At 34.8% G+C, this 15,298-nt stretch overlaps 2 protein-coding genes across 6 annotated transcripts in view; one reads left to right on the top strand and one right to left on the bottom strand.

Annotated features, from left to right (window-relative positions):
* Positions 1–1,682, bottom strand: part of LOC140044527 (protein lifeguard 1-like) — a 19,867-nt gene extending 18,185 nt beyond the window's left edge. Inside the window, exon 1 of one of the 2 annotated variants that reach the window (XM_072089075.1) lies at positions 1,621–1,682. The gene's annotated coding sequence lies outside the window, so the exon portion shown is untranslated. Of the gene's footprint in view, positions 1–1,567 lie in introns of both variants that reach the window. The other variant, XM_072089076.1, reaches the window with a different exon arrangement.
* LOC140044526 (organic cation transporter protein-like) lies at positions 54–15,267 on the top strand. 4 transcript variants are annotated; one of them, XM_072089071.1, is made up of 13 exons: positions 54–2,361; positions 5,002–5,217; positions 6,644–6,973; positions 7,083–7,749; positions 8,197–8,535; positions 8,882–9,112; positions 9,968–10,164; positions 10,431–10,742; positions 11,118–11,252; positions 11,852–11,937; positions 12,117–12,237; positions 12,452–12,524; positions 13,575–15,267. In XM_072089071.1, the coding sequence occupies exons 4-13, from the start codon at positions 7,741–7,743 to the stop codon at positions 13,761–13,763; spliced, it is 1,692 nt and encodes a 563-aa protein (XP_071945172.1). In that variant the 5' UTR covers positions 54–2,361; positions 5,002–5,217; positions 6,644–6,973; positions 7,083–7,740; the 3' UTR covers positions 13,764–15,267. The 4 variants fall into 4 exon arrangements, with proteins under 4 accessions (XP_071945172.1, XP_071945175.1, XP_071945173.1 ...); XM_072089072.1 differs by lacking the exon at positions 54–2,361 and adding an exon at positions 4,281–4,309; XM_072089074.1 differs by lacking the exon at positions 11,118–11,252.
* The last annotated feature ends 31 nt before the right edge of the window (positions 15,268–15,298 follow it).

Below are 15,298 nucleotides of genomic sequence, written 5' to 3'. Positions count from 1 at the left end.
AATTCTTCAAAACGATTATTATATACCACACCGTTCTAAATCACTTGAATACAGTACACCCCTTCTTGGTGTACTTGCGTATAACATTTTTGTACCCCAGGACAATTGTCTGTCCTTAGTCACCGCACGCCCAAAAGTTGGCGAAGAGCAAATCCTCTTCCCACCCCAAAATTTGAGGTCCAACATGTCCTCTACTTATTTAGCTGGGACCGTAAGTCCCTTGTTTCAATTACGATTGTCAGTGCGGTCTCTTTTTGACGATTTCTCTCATCTAATTAGAATATTTTGTATACACGCAAACAGTCAGCCCTATATACTGGAATTCCAGAACAAAATTTTACTGTTGTTTGCTAAATTTTTGCCAATCCCCATAGGCTTGTGCCTTCTTTTCTCAAATCTGTAATTCTGTACCCCTAGAACGGTGTTCCTCAGATTTTTTCTCTTCCGGGGGGCTGTCAGGTGCCAATGTTCCCTGGAACACGGTGCCGGGCAGCAACCCGATGTATACCCTATGCCACATGGCTTGAAGGGATTTGATTTTCTTGTTTCTTTATTTCAACTGTTCGTATGTATTGCCCATTGTTCGATTGTTATGGCAACATTTTTTATTCGGGACTCTTTAGTCCCCTGTTGGCTGTCATATGTTCAAATTGTTGGGGTAATTCCCCCACCTTGACGTTCTGGTGTTCCGTTTTTCAAATCCTGTTCTTGTTGGGGCTGTGCCCCCCGTTGTGTTACATGTTAAAAAAAAAAAAAATAAAAAAAAAAAAAAAAATAAAAGAAAGAAGAGGAAGGAGTGGAGGACCCACCATGGAGAAATGAACTTAAAATCAAAATGCACTTTCAAAGGAACTATCAAATGAACTTTAAAAGGAACTGGAAATCAAAGGAACTTTCATATGAACTTGAAATCAAATGAACTTTAAAAGGAACTGGAAATCAAAAGAACTTCCAAATGAACTTGAAATCCAATATCAAATTGAACAGCAATGTCAGACACTGACGGTGAACTAAAATGCGCCTGTCTCCCTTGGGAAGACCAGTCAGAGAATAGTCAGGGGGGCAGGAAACAAAGAAAATAAAACGAGGAGGATTGTAGTGCCTGGCGATTGGCTATTGGTTACGTCATCTATACGTCACAGCCAATCGCCGGGCCTACGCGCACTCAACCCCCGAATCCGGCCCTGGGACTGGCCAGTGGCGAGATACGTCACGACCAGCCCCGGGCGTTGAATGTGCGAGAGGCAAAACTCGATCTCTTGAAGCGAAGACACAACCAAAGAAGGACACAAACTATACCCATCACGTACCAGCCTAGAAAGGATTAGGTGAGTACAAACGATGAGTGTGTAGTTACACCGAAGAGACTTAATTGTCCTCCTAGGTTAATAAGTAAACATAAACAGTCTCTTTACCTACCTGACCTCCGCTCTCCTGGCTGGTAGTGTAGTGTGTACGCAGAGAGTGACAGTCTGGTAACTAAGCTAAAGAGGAAGACAACCTAGGTCAGGCACTGGCTCTAATTAAAGATAACCGAAACAGATTGAATAAATACATAATGATAAACTTAAAACTACGTAATAAAGCAAGCTAATAAATTGTGATTTCTGCACTTCTTACAAAAAAGCTAGTCCTGAGGGTGAGAGAGATGAGCTCGTGGTTTTTCCAAAATGATCGATGACACAATAATAAAATACGAAAATTTAGACAGAGCGCCCTCAATCTTAAAATAGATTCTAATCTAATAAAAAGTGTACCAGTGTTAAGCTTGGTTCCCACTAGAACGTAACGCAAGGACGTAAACGCAACGCAAGCGTTTTAACCAATGACAAGCGAAGTTATAGACAGTTAGCAATCAAAAGCGAATAAGCCATCGCTTGTGATTGGTCAATTCACTTGCGTTGCGTTACGTTCTAGTGGGAACCAAGCTTTAGAAAGCCTATATAAGGATTTTACACACATAATTGTACTCATCATTCGATTGTCAAAATAGACGTTTGCCATTAATAAAATACAGGCATATGATAAAGTAAAAACTATGGAGGCCTATTGAAGATACAGATCGTTACATCGTTATCTGAGCCTGTGTGATTCTAAAAATAATAAAAATATTGGATGGTCATAAAAAAACGCACACAACCATTTGGTTAACTACATGTATTGCGAGTAGTAACTAGTACACAAGACATTTAACTTTGAATATTAAATATTATTAGCTCATTATATTTCATATCCTCATTTATATACATCATGATGACACAGACGTAAGCCAATATAGCATTCGATTCCAAAGGGTATAGAGGGTAAACATTTTGAGACGAACGCAAGAAGTACTAAAACGTAGCAGCTGAAAAGTCTAAGGTAGGCCTAGTAGTAGTTACATTAGTAATCTATTTTCTAAATTAGGGAGAGAGAAAGAGGGAAACGAGAGAGCTTGTACGTTTGTTCGCGCGCTATTCAAAAAGCCTCCTTTCTGCACGGTCCATCCAATGAATTAAATCGAACCAACATTAAAAACAAACATTAAAATGTAGTTATGACTGCAGTAACTGCAGTAGAACAATTTTAAAATATCACTAAAATACACGATATTCATCATATAGATGGATGTTGACGACATTTTAAGAAGTCTTAAACCATGGGGAAGATATCACTTGACGTTGCTGTTGGTAGTATGTGTATATGGGACTATGATGCTATTTTTCTGGACTGGGAAAAGGCGTTTGATCGCGTCAGCCACTCTAAGCTTCTTCATAAACTCCATGATTTCGGAGTGTGTGGGCACATGCTAGAGGCTGGATAGATTCATTTCTTTCAGGTCGGCAGCAACATGTCCTCATTAATGGTCAGGTGTCCGAATGGAATGATGTCAATTCCGGGGTTCCACAGGGCTCTGTTTTGGGCCCCATCCTATTTAATGCGTTTGTTTTTGACCTTCCAATGTCTGTCATCTCCAAACTCAGGCAGTATGCTGACGATACAGTCATATTTCGGCCAATATGCTCTAATGTTGATGTGGTTTCTCTCCAAAATGATTTAAATCGCATAGATGAGTGGTGTGAAAACAATGCCATGAAGTTGAATGCCGCTAAGTGCTAGGTTCTTCATATTACACGTAGGAGAAATCCCATCCACAATTTTTATAGTATCCGTTCTGTTGAACTCTCTCCTGTTTCCTCCCACAAATACCTTGGTATCCATTTCTTTTCTGACCTCTAGGTCCAAGCATGTTAATGCCGTCTCTACTAAATCGCTCCAAATTCTTGGGTTTATTAAACGCTTTGTGTCAGTAAATGACTCGGATATTATGCTTCGTCTTTTTAATGGGTTATGTATAGACCAATACTGGAATATGCTGCCCCCGTTTGGGTTCCACATCAAAAGCAGCACATTACTGCTATTAATAAATCCCTTCGTCGAGTCACCAAGTTATGTGTTCCTGGTGGTTACGAGATGCGATTACTTAGGTTAAAGTTGCCTTCGATCGACCAGAGATTAAAGTATCTCAGTATTATTTTTGTAGTTAAGTGTTTTTATGGTCATATTGATTTTAACCCTGACACCCTGAAAAAGTTATTTTTAAACACAAATTTGCAAGAACCAACTGTCTAAAATTCTCGTTATTCAATCAGTTTCCACGTATTTGGCAAAATATCCCTGACCCCATCAAAGACCGATTATTATTTAGCTTCAGCCAATTTAAAAATTCTCTTCATTCAACTATTACTGAACTTTAAATTGTACATTTCTTTGTGTAATTACAATTATTTCTTATAATTGGTGATTGCTCAATTAGTTTTTGCCTTTTTTGTTTTGAATTTTTACTATTTATGTCATTTTTTAGTTTTCATATTTATGATCTTTTGATCTGTATTTTATATATTTTAAAGTTTATGTGTGTCTTCAATTTTTATGTGATTTATGTATGTGGTTTGGAGTATTGGAGAGCCACTTTGATAGTGCTTCCACTGTTGGCAATCCACATGGTACTCCATCCACACTTCGTTTGTTTATGTTGTTGTCTGTATACCTGGAAATTGAATAAATAAAATAAATAAATGGTACATGCACTTCACATCGTGGCTTTCATCTTCATCACATTTCTGAAAACTATTATGAGTTTAAGTAAATCAGAAGCTATTTCGTAAGTAAGGAACACAGTGATATTATAGTTGAATACGAGAGCTGTTTGATATATGGAATATACAATGGTACGTTGACGAATGAAACGATAGGCTGTCCGAATGTACATGAGTACATGTTGAACAACGGAGAATCAACAGTGGTCAATGAGGTTAGATTCTTTGTAGTAAGTCTACAGATAAACAGATTTCGCTAATTTGCTGCCATTAGGCCTAGAACTCTCAAAATTAATCTGCTTTGTCTCCATCTATAGAATTCGATTTCCAGTCAGTTCGAAATTACCATTATAGTAATAATAGAAAGATGGTTCCATTTATTCTTTATTTGTTTTATTCCTTATTTAAGTGTGCTACGCAGGGATACACAGATACAAATAAACACAATGAGATACTTAAATTCATAAATTAATGATCCGCCCGACAAGCCCGTAGGAATATGTATCTATCCTGAGCTGAAACGTCCGCTCCATGGTGCCAGAACACGCCATACATCATAATGTTTATTGAGGCCAATACACAGACAAATAGAATCTTTGCTATTCTTTATGACCATTTACACACAACGTACGAATCCGTAGGGGACACTGAGACAGAATACTGATCTTCTCTCTCTTCTCTCGTTCTACCAACGCGTTTCTGCGTAATAGTATCAAGGCCAAATTACACACACGGAGCGGACGGGCGGCGGTTTCTGCTCAGGATATAGATACAGATTTTACGCGCGACAAGCTACGCGGTTTTCCGTTTTCCGTTACACCGCTCGTCTGTGTAAATTGGTCTCTTATGTAAAATAAAATGGGAATTTTTAAAGACAAAATTAAAAGTTTTTGATATAATGAATCAACAATTTTGTTTATAGCTTGATTTAGTATGTGACAAGAAATTATTGGCAAACACCGTTGTGTCGGTGTACTGTGGTGTTCTCGTTGGATCCATAATATCGGGGATAGCCTCAGATTATTTCTGGAGAAAAAATGTTTTTCTAGCATCTTATTTGTTGCTTGCTGTATCTGGAATAGCATTGACTTTCTATTCATTCGCTGTTGTATGGTTTGTTACTGCCATTGAAGAGCAGGTATGTTTATAATATATTTCTTGTTAATAATTTTTCTTTTCTTTCTTCGTTTTTTTTTTCAATTTGTTGATTAATTTACACAAAATTTGCCTACTCACGTTGAAGTTGAAAATAATTGATAAGCAAAACGTGGTCATGGTTGGGTGAGTTTTAACACTGTAGACCAAAAATCGGCATTAATGTTTATTTCAGCATTTCCGATTTTGCAGGTTTGTAAATTGTAGCCTACGTAATTAAGAAAAAGGAATATAATTATACTTGTATAATTTCATCGTCTCAAGCGTTAGAAGGTCAGTTTAGCGGTTAAACAATATTAAGCCATTAATTTTTATATAGGTGGTGTCAAATGACGTTCAAAATTAAATAAGTTTTTGAATGATGAATTATATTCTACTACTGTGGAGTAGCTTTGCGTCGGGGAGTTGAGTAATTGTTCAGATGAATTACTTGCGATTTTTTTTCCCAAGTATACTCAAATGTACTTAGTATGAAGTACAAATTACGTCATAGTAGGGCAAAACATCTGACCAATGATGAGTTAGCTTAACCCCACGATTTAAGCTTGATTCCCACTAGGAGGAATACGCAAGGACATAGACCAAGCGAGTTGATCAATGACAAGCTACAGTTCGAATATTCCATCGCTTGTGATTGGTCGAACTTGCGTTGAGTCTCTAGTGGGAACTAAGAATTAGTTGGCAGCTAAAAAACATGACGCCACAAGAACTCTAAAGCAGAACTCTATGTATCCTTTCAGACTTTCATTTCAAACCTTCACATTGAATGCTGTAGGGCATTATTTTCTAGAATCAGTGCATTATATTATAACTAAAACTTATAGCTCCGTTTTCTACCATAATTAATACCGTTTGTATTATTTTCAGTGTGTAAATGTTCCATCATTCGTGCTTTTAATGGAAATGTTTCCGCCTGAAAAACGGGCGCTTGCAGGTTGTCTTTCTAACGTGTCATGGGGTGTAGCTATTGCCTTTCTGCCTCTGTATGCTAGTCTGGGCTCCAGACGGAGTTTTGTCTTAATATTAGTAAAAATATAAATATTTTTGCACATATGGCGTTTCATACGTGTATTACTTGAGTTTGGATATTTTCAGAGAAAAATCGCGGTCGAGATAAAAACAAATAAATATAAAAAAAAGACAATAAATACAGACTTGGGGCAAGTCTATCTGTATGCGTACCTTCTGCGTGATTGGAGACACATGCAGATTGCTATTTCTGCACCCTGTCTAACATCAGTCATTCTTTGGTGGTATGTAAAGATACAAATTCATGTTTTTAGGCCTATTTGAAAGAAATAACAAAAAATATACAAATTAAAAAAGTAAAAACGATATGCAAATTAGAATATAAATCCATGATTTACGGTAGGCCTATATTAAAAAAATTAATTAATCTTTTGTATCAGGGTTGTTTACGAATCTCCAAGATGGATGATATCAAAAGGACGTCTGACCGATGCCAACAACGTCTTTCGTAAAATTGCCAAATTCAACAAATTAAACGAAGTCAATAGTCTTGATGATGAATTACCTAAAATGTTTAATGGAGAAACCGATTTAGGCAACAAGGAATCAGAGGCTAATAAAAACCATTCTAACTTGTCTCTTCAGCAGACGAGAAATGACGTCACTGGCTCAGCAAGACTAGATGTGACAAAAGAGCGAACCCATACAATGATTGATTTATTTCGTAGACCAAGAATGTTGAGAAATACGCTTATTGCTTAATATATATTGTAAGTTTACTTATTTGTGAAATAAAATAACTAGCAATATGAAATATCTTTTATAAACTAAACATGCGTTTTCGATTATTTATCTTAGGCTTCGAATTATTTTGTCTAGGTGCCACTATAGGATCTTCTTGCCAAGATGATCTCCACCACCTCTTCTTGCCAAGATAATCTCCACCACCTCTTTTTGCCAGAAAGAAGAAATTAATACAAAGTCTAAATCATAAACACACATTATTGATATTTTTCTTCAGCTTATTTCTAAAGATTGGCAACGTTACAAGGCTCATACATTCTATCAACACGTCTCAGCTTCAGCGTCCAAAGTTTCCTATTTTTTTAAAGCCTACAGTAAATATAAATCTGTATTTGGATGATCTAAATAATTATCCTCAACGGCTCCAATTAATCTCCTTTGTTTATTTATCATTAAATTGACGGCAGCTTTGAACCCAAGTGTAATATTCCAAACCGCTTTACTTTGTTATTAATATTATTATACGTTATTACTATATTAATTTGTTCTTAAAAACAACAAAAACAATACCGACAATAATTGTTTTGATATTACATGCAGCCAATGGAAACCTTGTATACGTTTGATGAATACGAATATTAAATATTATTAAGCCCTTTTATTCAAATTGTAATCATTTGACCTTTTATAACGCTACCTGCAAATGACACTTTTTGCACCAAAGGAAAGGCTGCATTGCGAGGTGAAGGGGCTTAAGAGTAGGTTACCAAAACTTAGCACCTGAATATTACAAATGTCTAAGGTGAGTTGTAGTTACATTATGTTTTTTATAATTACATTCATAAGAATACCATTAGTTTTGGCCTCTGCTTACAAGTGCGAATATAATATACAAAACTGTACTGAATTGTACTGTGACCTGGTGACCAATCTACTGCAGTTACTGCAATAGATTTATTATTTATACAATATATTTAACAAGATGTTTGTGTTAACCATTAAAACTAAAATGGTACGTTATTATTGTAGTAAGCATAGTAGTTTTTGCTGTAACTGATTGATCTTTAAAAATGTTACTGGTGAAGTTGATTAAATTGATAACATTAACAATTAACAAAAAAATGTAATAATAATGAAAATAATATGATGATTTTATGATGATGCCATGAAAGATGATATTAATATGAATAAAAGTGGTGTTTACGCCACAAAAGATTGATTGATTGATCTTTAAAATATATCATATTAGATGGATATTGACGAAATTTTAAGAAGTCTCAAGCCATGGGGAAGATACCAAATACTGTTGCTGTTGGTGGTGTGTGTATACGGGACTATGGTACCTGCACTTCATATCATTGCCTTCATCTTCATCGTGGATACACCTACACATTTCTGCAAACCATACGAAGGTTTTAGTAAATCAGAAGCTATTCCGATAAGTAAGGAACACAGTGATACTATAGTTGAGTACGAGAGCTGTTTGATATATGAAATAGACAATGGTACGTTGACAAATGAAACGATAGGCTGTCCGAATGGAAATGAGTACATGCTAACTGTTGGAGAATCGACAGTTGTCAATGAGGTTAGTAGGCCTATCTTTGGCCATACGCAATGTTGTTCCAAAAACATGAAAAATGAAGATCAATAAAATTAGACTTTTAATAGGCCATTTTGTAGTTTTAACAAAGTTAATCACTTCCGTAGAAAAATAAATTAGCAGAATAATACAAGTAATTAATGAAACAAGGAGGAAAACAATATGATTAAAGAAATAACATATAAGAAGTTGTGTAGCTAAAAGACAAATGTTACTGATTATTTTTAATGTATTTAATTATGAAAAAAAGATTAAAAGTGGTGGTTCATGCTGCAAAAGAGAGAGAAAAAAATGTATGCTCACTGAAACTTCATGAACATTTTCAATTTAGTTTGATTTGGTATGTGACAAGAAATTAATGGCAAACACCGTTGTGTCGGTGTACTTCTGTGGTGTTCTCGTTGGATCCATAGTATCAGGGCTAACATCAGATTATTTCGGAAGACGAAATGTTTTTCTAGCAGCTACTTTTTTGATTGGTATAACTGGAATAGCATTGACTTTTACTACGTCTTTCTACTCATTCGCTGCTGTGTGGTTCTTTACAGCCATTATAGAACAAGTATGTTTTAATGCGTTTATCTTCTTTATCTTCTTCCTCCCTACACCCCTCTTGCTTTTCTTCGTTCGGCTGATCAAAACCTACTGGTTGTTCCTAGACAAAGGTCTTTTATGTTCTCTGCTGCTTCTCTTTGGAATTCGCTCCCTCGACATATTACTAAATGAACATCTATTGCTATTTTTTTTAAAGAACTTAAAACGCAACCTTTTAACATCTAATACAAGCGCCTTTGATTTTTATTTCGGTTTAATTGATACTGGCGCTATACAAATACCTAAATTGTTATATTTCTAGGACAAATTATATGAAAGTTTCAATAATCAAATCGCCATTGTTCTCACTTCTCCGTTGATGAATTTCCAGAATCTCTCTGATATGGCCCTGCAGTCATAATGTGTCAGTACCGGTATTATTATTATCTGGGACTTTTCTTGCCTTGTTTTGTAATCACCGCTTGCTTATAAATACAGTAATATAATTGTATCGCCGCAAGATCGGAAAAAAAGTTATAAAACAATCACAACCATTAAAAATCATTTTGTCGATTAAATTTAACGTGGAAGATTAATTTAGATTTAATTTTATGTTTCTGTTTTCCCTAAATCGTTAACGGCTGCCAACGATTTAGTTGACGGCTGTCGTAAAAGCAAGAAAAAAAAAATCTAATAAAATAGTTACTGTCACTTATATTTATATTTATATTTTAATACAAACCATACCAATATAATGTTATTAAAGTATATGTTAACATTCTGCTATATGACAGTAAAGGTGGGACGGGCCCATGAAAAAACAAACTTACATTATATAGCAAAATTTGATATGAAGATAATATAGTTTATCGTATCTTTTCAGTGTATAAATGTCCCCTCATTCGTGCTTTTAATGGAAATGTTTCCGCCTGAAAAACGAACTGCTGCAGGTTGTCTTTCTAACGTGTCATGGGGTGTGGCTATTGCCTTTCTGCCCCTGTATGCTTACCTTCTGCGTGATTGGAGACACATGCAGATTGCTATTTCTGCACCTTGTCTAACAGCAGTATTTCTTTGGTGGTATGTATGGATCCGGCCATGTATTTAGCTCTTTCTGACGCTTGTTATAAAATCACTTCTCAGAGTGAACTGCTTTAACGAACATTTTTTGGTCATAAACATATGTGGTTATTTCCACCTGCATTATGTGTAAAAGTGCCGCAGTTGGATTCACTGCAGTTGATTAATTGTCACAGAAACCGTTATTGTTCCATCATTCACATAATATTAATATTATGTAAATTGCAATATCCATGATGACCAGCAAATTAAATCTTTTGTATCAGGTTTGTTTACGAATCTCCAAGATGGATGATATCAAAAGGACGTCTGACCGATGCCAACAACGTCTTTCGTAAAATTGCCAAATTCAACAAATTAGACGAAAGCAACGTATATATTGATGCAATTCCTAAAGATTTTAACATAAAAACCAATTTAGAGAGGGAAGAATCCAATGAAAGCATGTCTCTCCAGAAGAGAAACGACGTCACTGGCTCAGCAAAATCAGACGTGGCAAAAGAACGAACCTATACAATGATTGACGTATTTCGTAGACCAAGGATGTTGAGAAATACGCTTATTACTTACTGTATATTGTAAGTTTACTTATCAAATTATCAACTTATCAAAATAACTATAGCAATAATTAGATAGAAAACGTATTGATTAAACATACTTATTCTTTATGCCATTTTGTTTGCCATAATAATACCGTAATGAAAAAAAAAAAACCTGAAATGCAGGGCCCCAATGGAAACCAGTTTTTAACTGTTTGGGCTACCCTGGGTAAATAAATGTAAATAAATAAATAAATAAATAATATCTTTTCTAGTTTACAGATATAGCGTAAACTAGTTATGCTACGTTGCTGACATAGGAATGATATAGATAATCTATTGTATATTTCGTTAATTAATCATCTAGTCTTCTGTCCTATTCATTATCTATTTCAAATTGCTTTCATCATATAGTATGATAAATAGCCTCGTATACTATGGTATGGCATTAAACAGTTCTAATCTATATGGTGATAAGTATCTCAACATGTTCTTGGTCTGTTTGGTTGATTTACCAGGCGGAATTATTACTGTGTATTTATTACCGAGGTAATTATAATCTTTTTTTAAAATTTTATTTTCATCATTTTTTTAAACAATTTTGTAAAAAAGAAGAGAGTAACTAAAACACCCGGCCATATCCAGACATTCTAATTTTAAATCAATCATAATTTTTATCGATTACTTGTGCAGGCAGCTTCAGATGACATAAGGTGGTGGTAAGTTGTTAAGTGAAGGTTGAAAGGTGGGAGTACTGTATGATGAAAGCACAGACAAGATATTGATAAAAGAGATGACCAATATAATGGTAAACTGACTCTGAACTCCGCAGCCGCCGATAAAAAGATCCGTACGCGGTAAAACAAGATGATTTTAGCTTGGTTCCTACTAGCGACACAACGTAACGCAACCTACGCAACGTACGAACAAATGCACTTCCAATAATTGTGTTTTGCTCCGCCTGCGCGAAATCAAACCTGCGATTTTTGCAGCACTGTTGCGTCGTCGGTTCCCACTGGTGATTACGCAATACATCACTGTGTGTCAATACGTCACTGCGCTGCGGCGTTCTAGTATAGCGGGAACCACGCTTTAGTGTTGCACACATTACATGCGCCAATAACATTATTAATTTGTATTACTTGCAGGTATAATAGACGTCTGTTACTCTCTGTCTTTCTTATTGCAGCGTCGTTATTTTCTTTCATTTCCGGATTTACACCTTTAACGTCGAGTAAGTATCCTTTATTTAAAGTTGATCAATCACAAATGACAATTCGAATAATCCATCGCGTCGTGATTGGTCAAATTACTTGCGGTGCGCTAAGTACTTGCGATTGCGTCGAAGTGAGAACCTATATTAAAGCTACTCTGATTAGATTATTCTTTACAATATATTTTGTTGATTTCCAGGTGACGGTACAAATCTATTTCCAATCATACTGACGTCAGCATGCTTGGGAAAATGTGCAATTGTGGCAGCATTTGGAACTGGTTGGCTTTATGGAAATGAAATATTTCCCACAGAACTCAGGTATTACAATGGTTGCGCCTACAGTATTATTCTCGTCTTCTTACCTTAATACCACGAAGCGTGGCCAAAATATGACGTACGACGATATTCATCTGCGAAAATATTGATGTAGGCCTCGAAGTGTTTACTTAATTTGCTCGTCTTGTACCGTAGTTTTTCTTCCATATAGAATGTTTGCAATGATAAGACACACAACTTGAATTTTTATTTGCAGGAATACAGGATTTGGAACGTGTTCATTCGCTGCAAGAATAGGTTCTATCATTGCACCATTTTTCTTGACATTGGTATGAAAACTTTGCCTAATTCATTCAACTACAATTAAAATGTTCTAAAGGCCCATTTACACTAGGGCGACAACAATAAATAGATAAACATACATTTTTGTTGGATAAAACGAAAGAACAGTTTTCTTTCTAGAAACTATATGATAATCATATATGTTGCACTGTAAAAATAGTGTTTAGATCTTAAACACCTATATTTTGTACCCACTTTTTCCACACGTTTAGCTTTTAGACACGAGTTACATGTTTAGGGTGTTTAAAAGCTAAGCGTGTTTATAGCTACATGTTGTTTTCCTCCACTTGACTAATGTCAATATTATGTTCAATTACTCCACATGTTTAGCAGTCAAAATGTTTAGGTGTGTGTTTAGCGTTGCGTGCATACGATTTTACTGTGGCGGAAAAAAGCTCCACACATGAGCTCCACATCATGGCAAATTAAACACGTTTAAAACCTAAACTTGTCTTCATATTGCTCCACATGTTTAACAATCAATACGTCACTGATGTGTTGAGTTGGATACAGACTACATGCTTAGAATGTGTTTAGAACCTAAACATGTTTCACATCTAAACATGTTTAAGGCTAAATGTGTGGAAAAAGTGGGTACAAAATACATGTTTAAGATCTAAACACTATTTTTACAGTGTGTATTTGATAAAATTATTGTTTTTGAAAATGCAATCAAATGACGTCATGATCAATAAAAACAATAAAATCGTTGTATTGTAACGATATTATTGCTCTTACTAATCATGATGTTATTTGATTGGACGTGTGGAAATATTATTTTCATCAAAGGCACCATAGATGATAATCCTATAGTTCTAGGATGAAACTTTTAAAAATTCTTTTGTTTCAGGTATGAAAAATGCATATTTATCCTTTTATCGTCGATCGTTATCGCCCTAGTGTAAATGGGTCTTAAAGGGATTCTTTAAATTACATGCGATAGATAACCACATTGTTTAAAGCATATAAACTAAAGTAAAGTTGAAGAAAAGGTCTTTAATATATTGTAATAGGCATATCTCTACATTTTCTCGTAGAACTCACACTACGATGGTGGTGTAGAGATTTTATTCGGAGTGTTGGCGGCTATGGCTTGCCTGGCAGTATATATACTTCCAGAAACACGAAATAGACCACTACCTGAAACTATGGAAGAAGGAGAAAATCTACATGCTGGGAAGATCAAAGCAACAAACGGGGAAATGTATACACAGTCTAAATTATAGACACATTCAGATTAATTTTAAGTTTTTCTAAATAAGCGCCCTCTGGCGGTTATATTTTAAAAACTTTTTCATCATAAATAGCGCAAACTCAACGTTTTTATTTCTATAAATTGTATTATAAAATGCTAAAACATTACAATTTAATAATTTTTGTCAGGGTTTTTCAGTTGAGCAATGAGGGTTTGTTCACACGTAAGACGTATGGCTGGCGTAACGTACGCCTCCCTTGAACTAGGTAGTGGGGTGTGGTTAACGACTTGCGGCCTTGTACGTGTTTCTATAAAGTGTAAACTTATATACAAGTTTAACGTTCTTCCATAAAATCGCTTCGGGAAATATCAGTTCCCTCGAGCAAAATATCATTCCCTCGGGGATGTTAAATCTTATATTTCACCTCTAAGCAGGCAATATAGCCTAAGATAATTTAAAATGAGCGTTTAGTTTAAATTCTCTGGATATGTAAATACTTTTTTATTTAATATTAGACATTTTCTTTCTTCACCAAATACAAATAAGATATGAGGAAAGGTAAACATCATAAAAACAATGAAGGTCTTATGAAGTACCCAGGTGAATTGAATGACTAATATTAAGTTATGAGATCTTGTTAGCTTTACGATCCGGTCAGGCAAACCACAATAAGCATAACCTATAAGTTGACTGTGCCAATAAAGTGGACCTTTTGTTCTAATAATTACCTCACATTCCTACACAAGTAGTAATGATAAAATGATCTTGGTAAAACAAACTTCGCTTTAATTGTTTCATTATTGTCACTAACCTTGCGGTTACAAAAAGTTTTTTTTTAATCGTCTGAATATCATATACTTTCCTTCGATAGCTTGTATTGTATAGAGAAAATGGACCCTGCTAGCGGTTTATATAATGTCCACATCAGACGTTCTTAAAATAAGGGAAGAGGGTTAGGCAAGACTTAATATAAAATAAAGTGCATTTAACCTAATATATGTCCTGTCCTTTTAAATCGCACGTTACAAAATTTAGGGGGATCTAGTTATGGAATTGTATAGATAATAAATAATAATAAAAATATATATTTACTGTATTATAAATTAATTATAAATCTTTATTTTAACGATCTGAATTCGCAAATACTTCAAATCAAATCTTCTATGGTAATAGAAACTTAAATTATAAATATTAAATTATAAATATACAATGAAAATGAAAAATAAACGTGATGTAAAATCACTATTATTAGCAACATGGGTAAGTGGGTAAATTAGGTAAAGGTTATATAGTTCTTAAAGAAGGCAATGTGTTTTAGTATAAATCTGTCAATTACGCACTCCATTGATTATTTTGGCATATATTAAGTGATCTCAGACAAACTGACATGATAATATATTTCAATACGAATCGAAACATACGCTTCGAAATGAATATTTGAGGTCACACACTATATTATTTCTTTTATTCAATTATTCTTTACACGCGTTAATCTTTTCAACGGATCTTTCCTTTATCCGTTTATTGTCGAATAAAATATATTGTATAGTTAAACAAATCTCGTT

The sequence above is a fragment of the Antedon mediterranea genome, chromosome 3 (assembly GCF_964355755.1).
Source record: "Antedon mediterranea chromosome 3, ecAntMedi1.1, whole genome shotgun sequence".
NCBI lineage: Eukaryota > Metazoa > Echinodermata > Crinoidea > Comatulida > Antedonidae > Antedon > Antedon mediterranea.
This window is presented reverse-complemented; position numbering and strand designations above follow the sequence as displayed.

What these genes read in the sequence shown, in the direction of transcription:
- LOC140044526 (XM_072089071.1), top strand. An exon ending in ACTGTGTATTTATTACCGAG is followed by an intron (nt 11,253 to 11,851) that starts GTAATTATAATC and finishes TATTACTTGCAG; the next exon opens with GTATAATAGACGTCTGTTAC. An exon ending in ATTTACACCTTTAACGTCGA is followed by an intron (nt 11,938 to 12,116) that starts GTAAGTATCCTT and finishes GTTGATTTCCAG; the next exon opens with GTGACGGTACAAATCTATTT.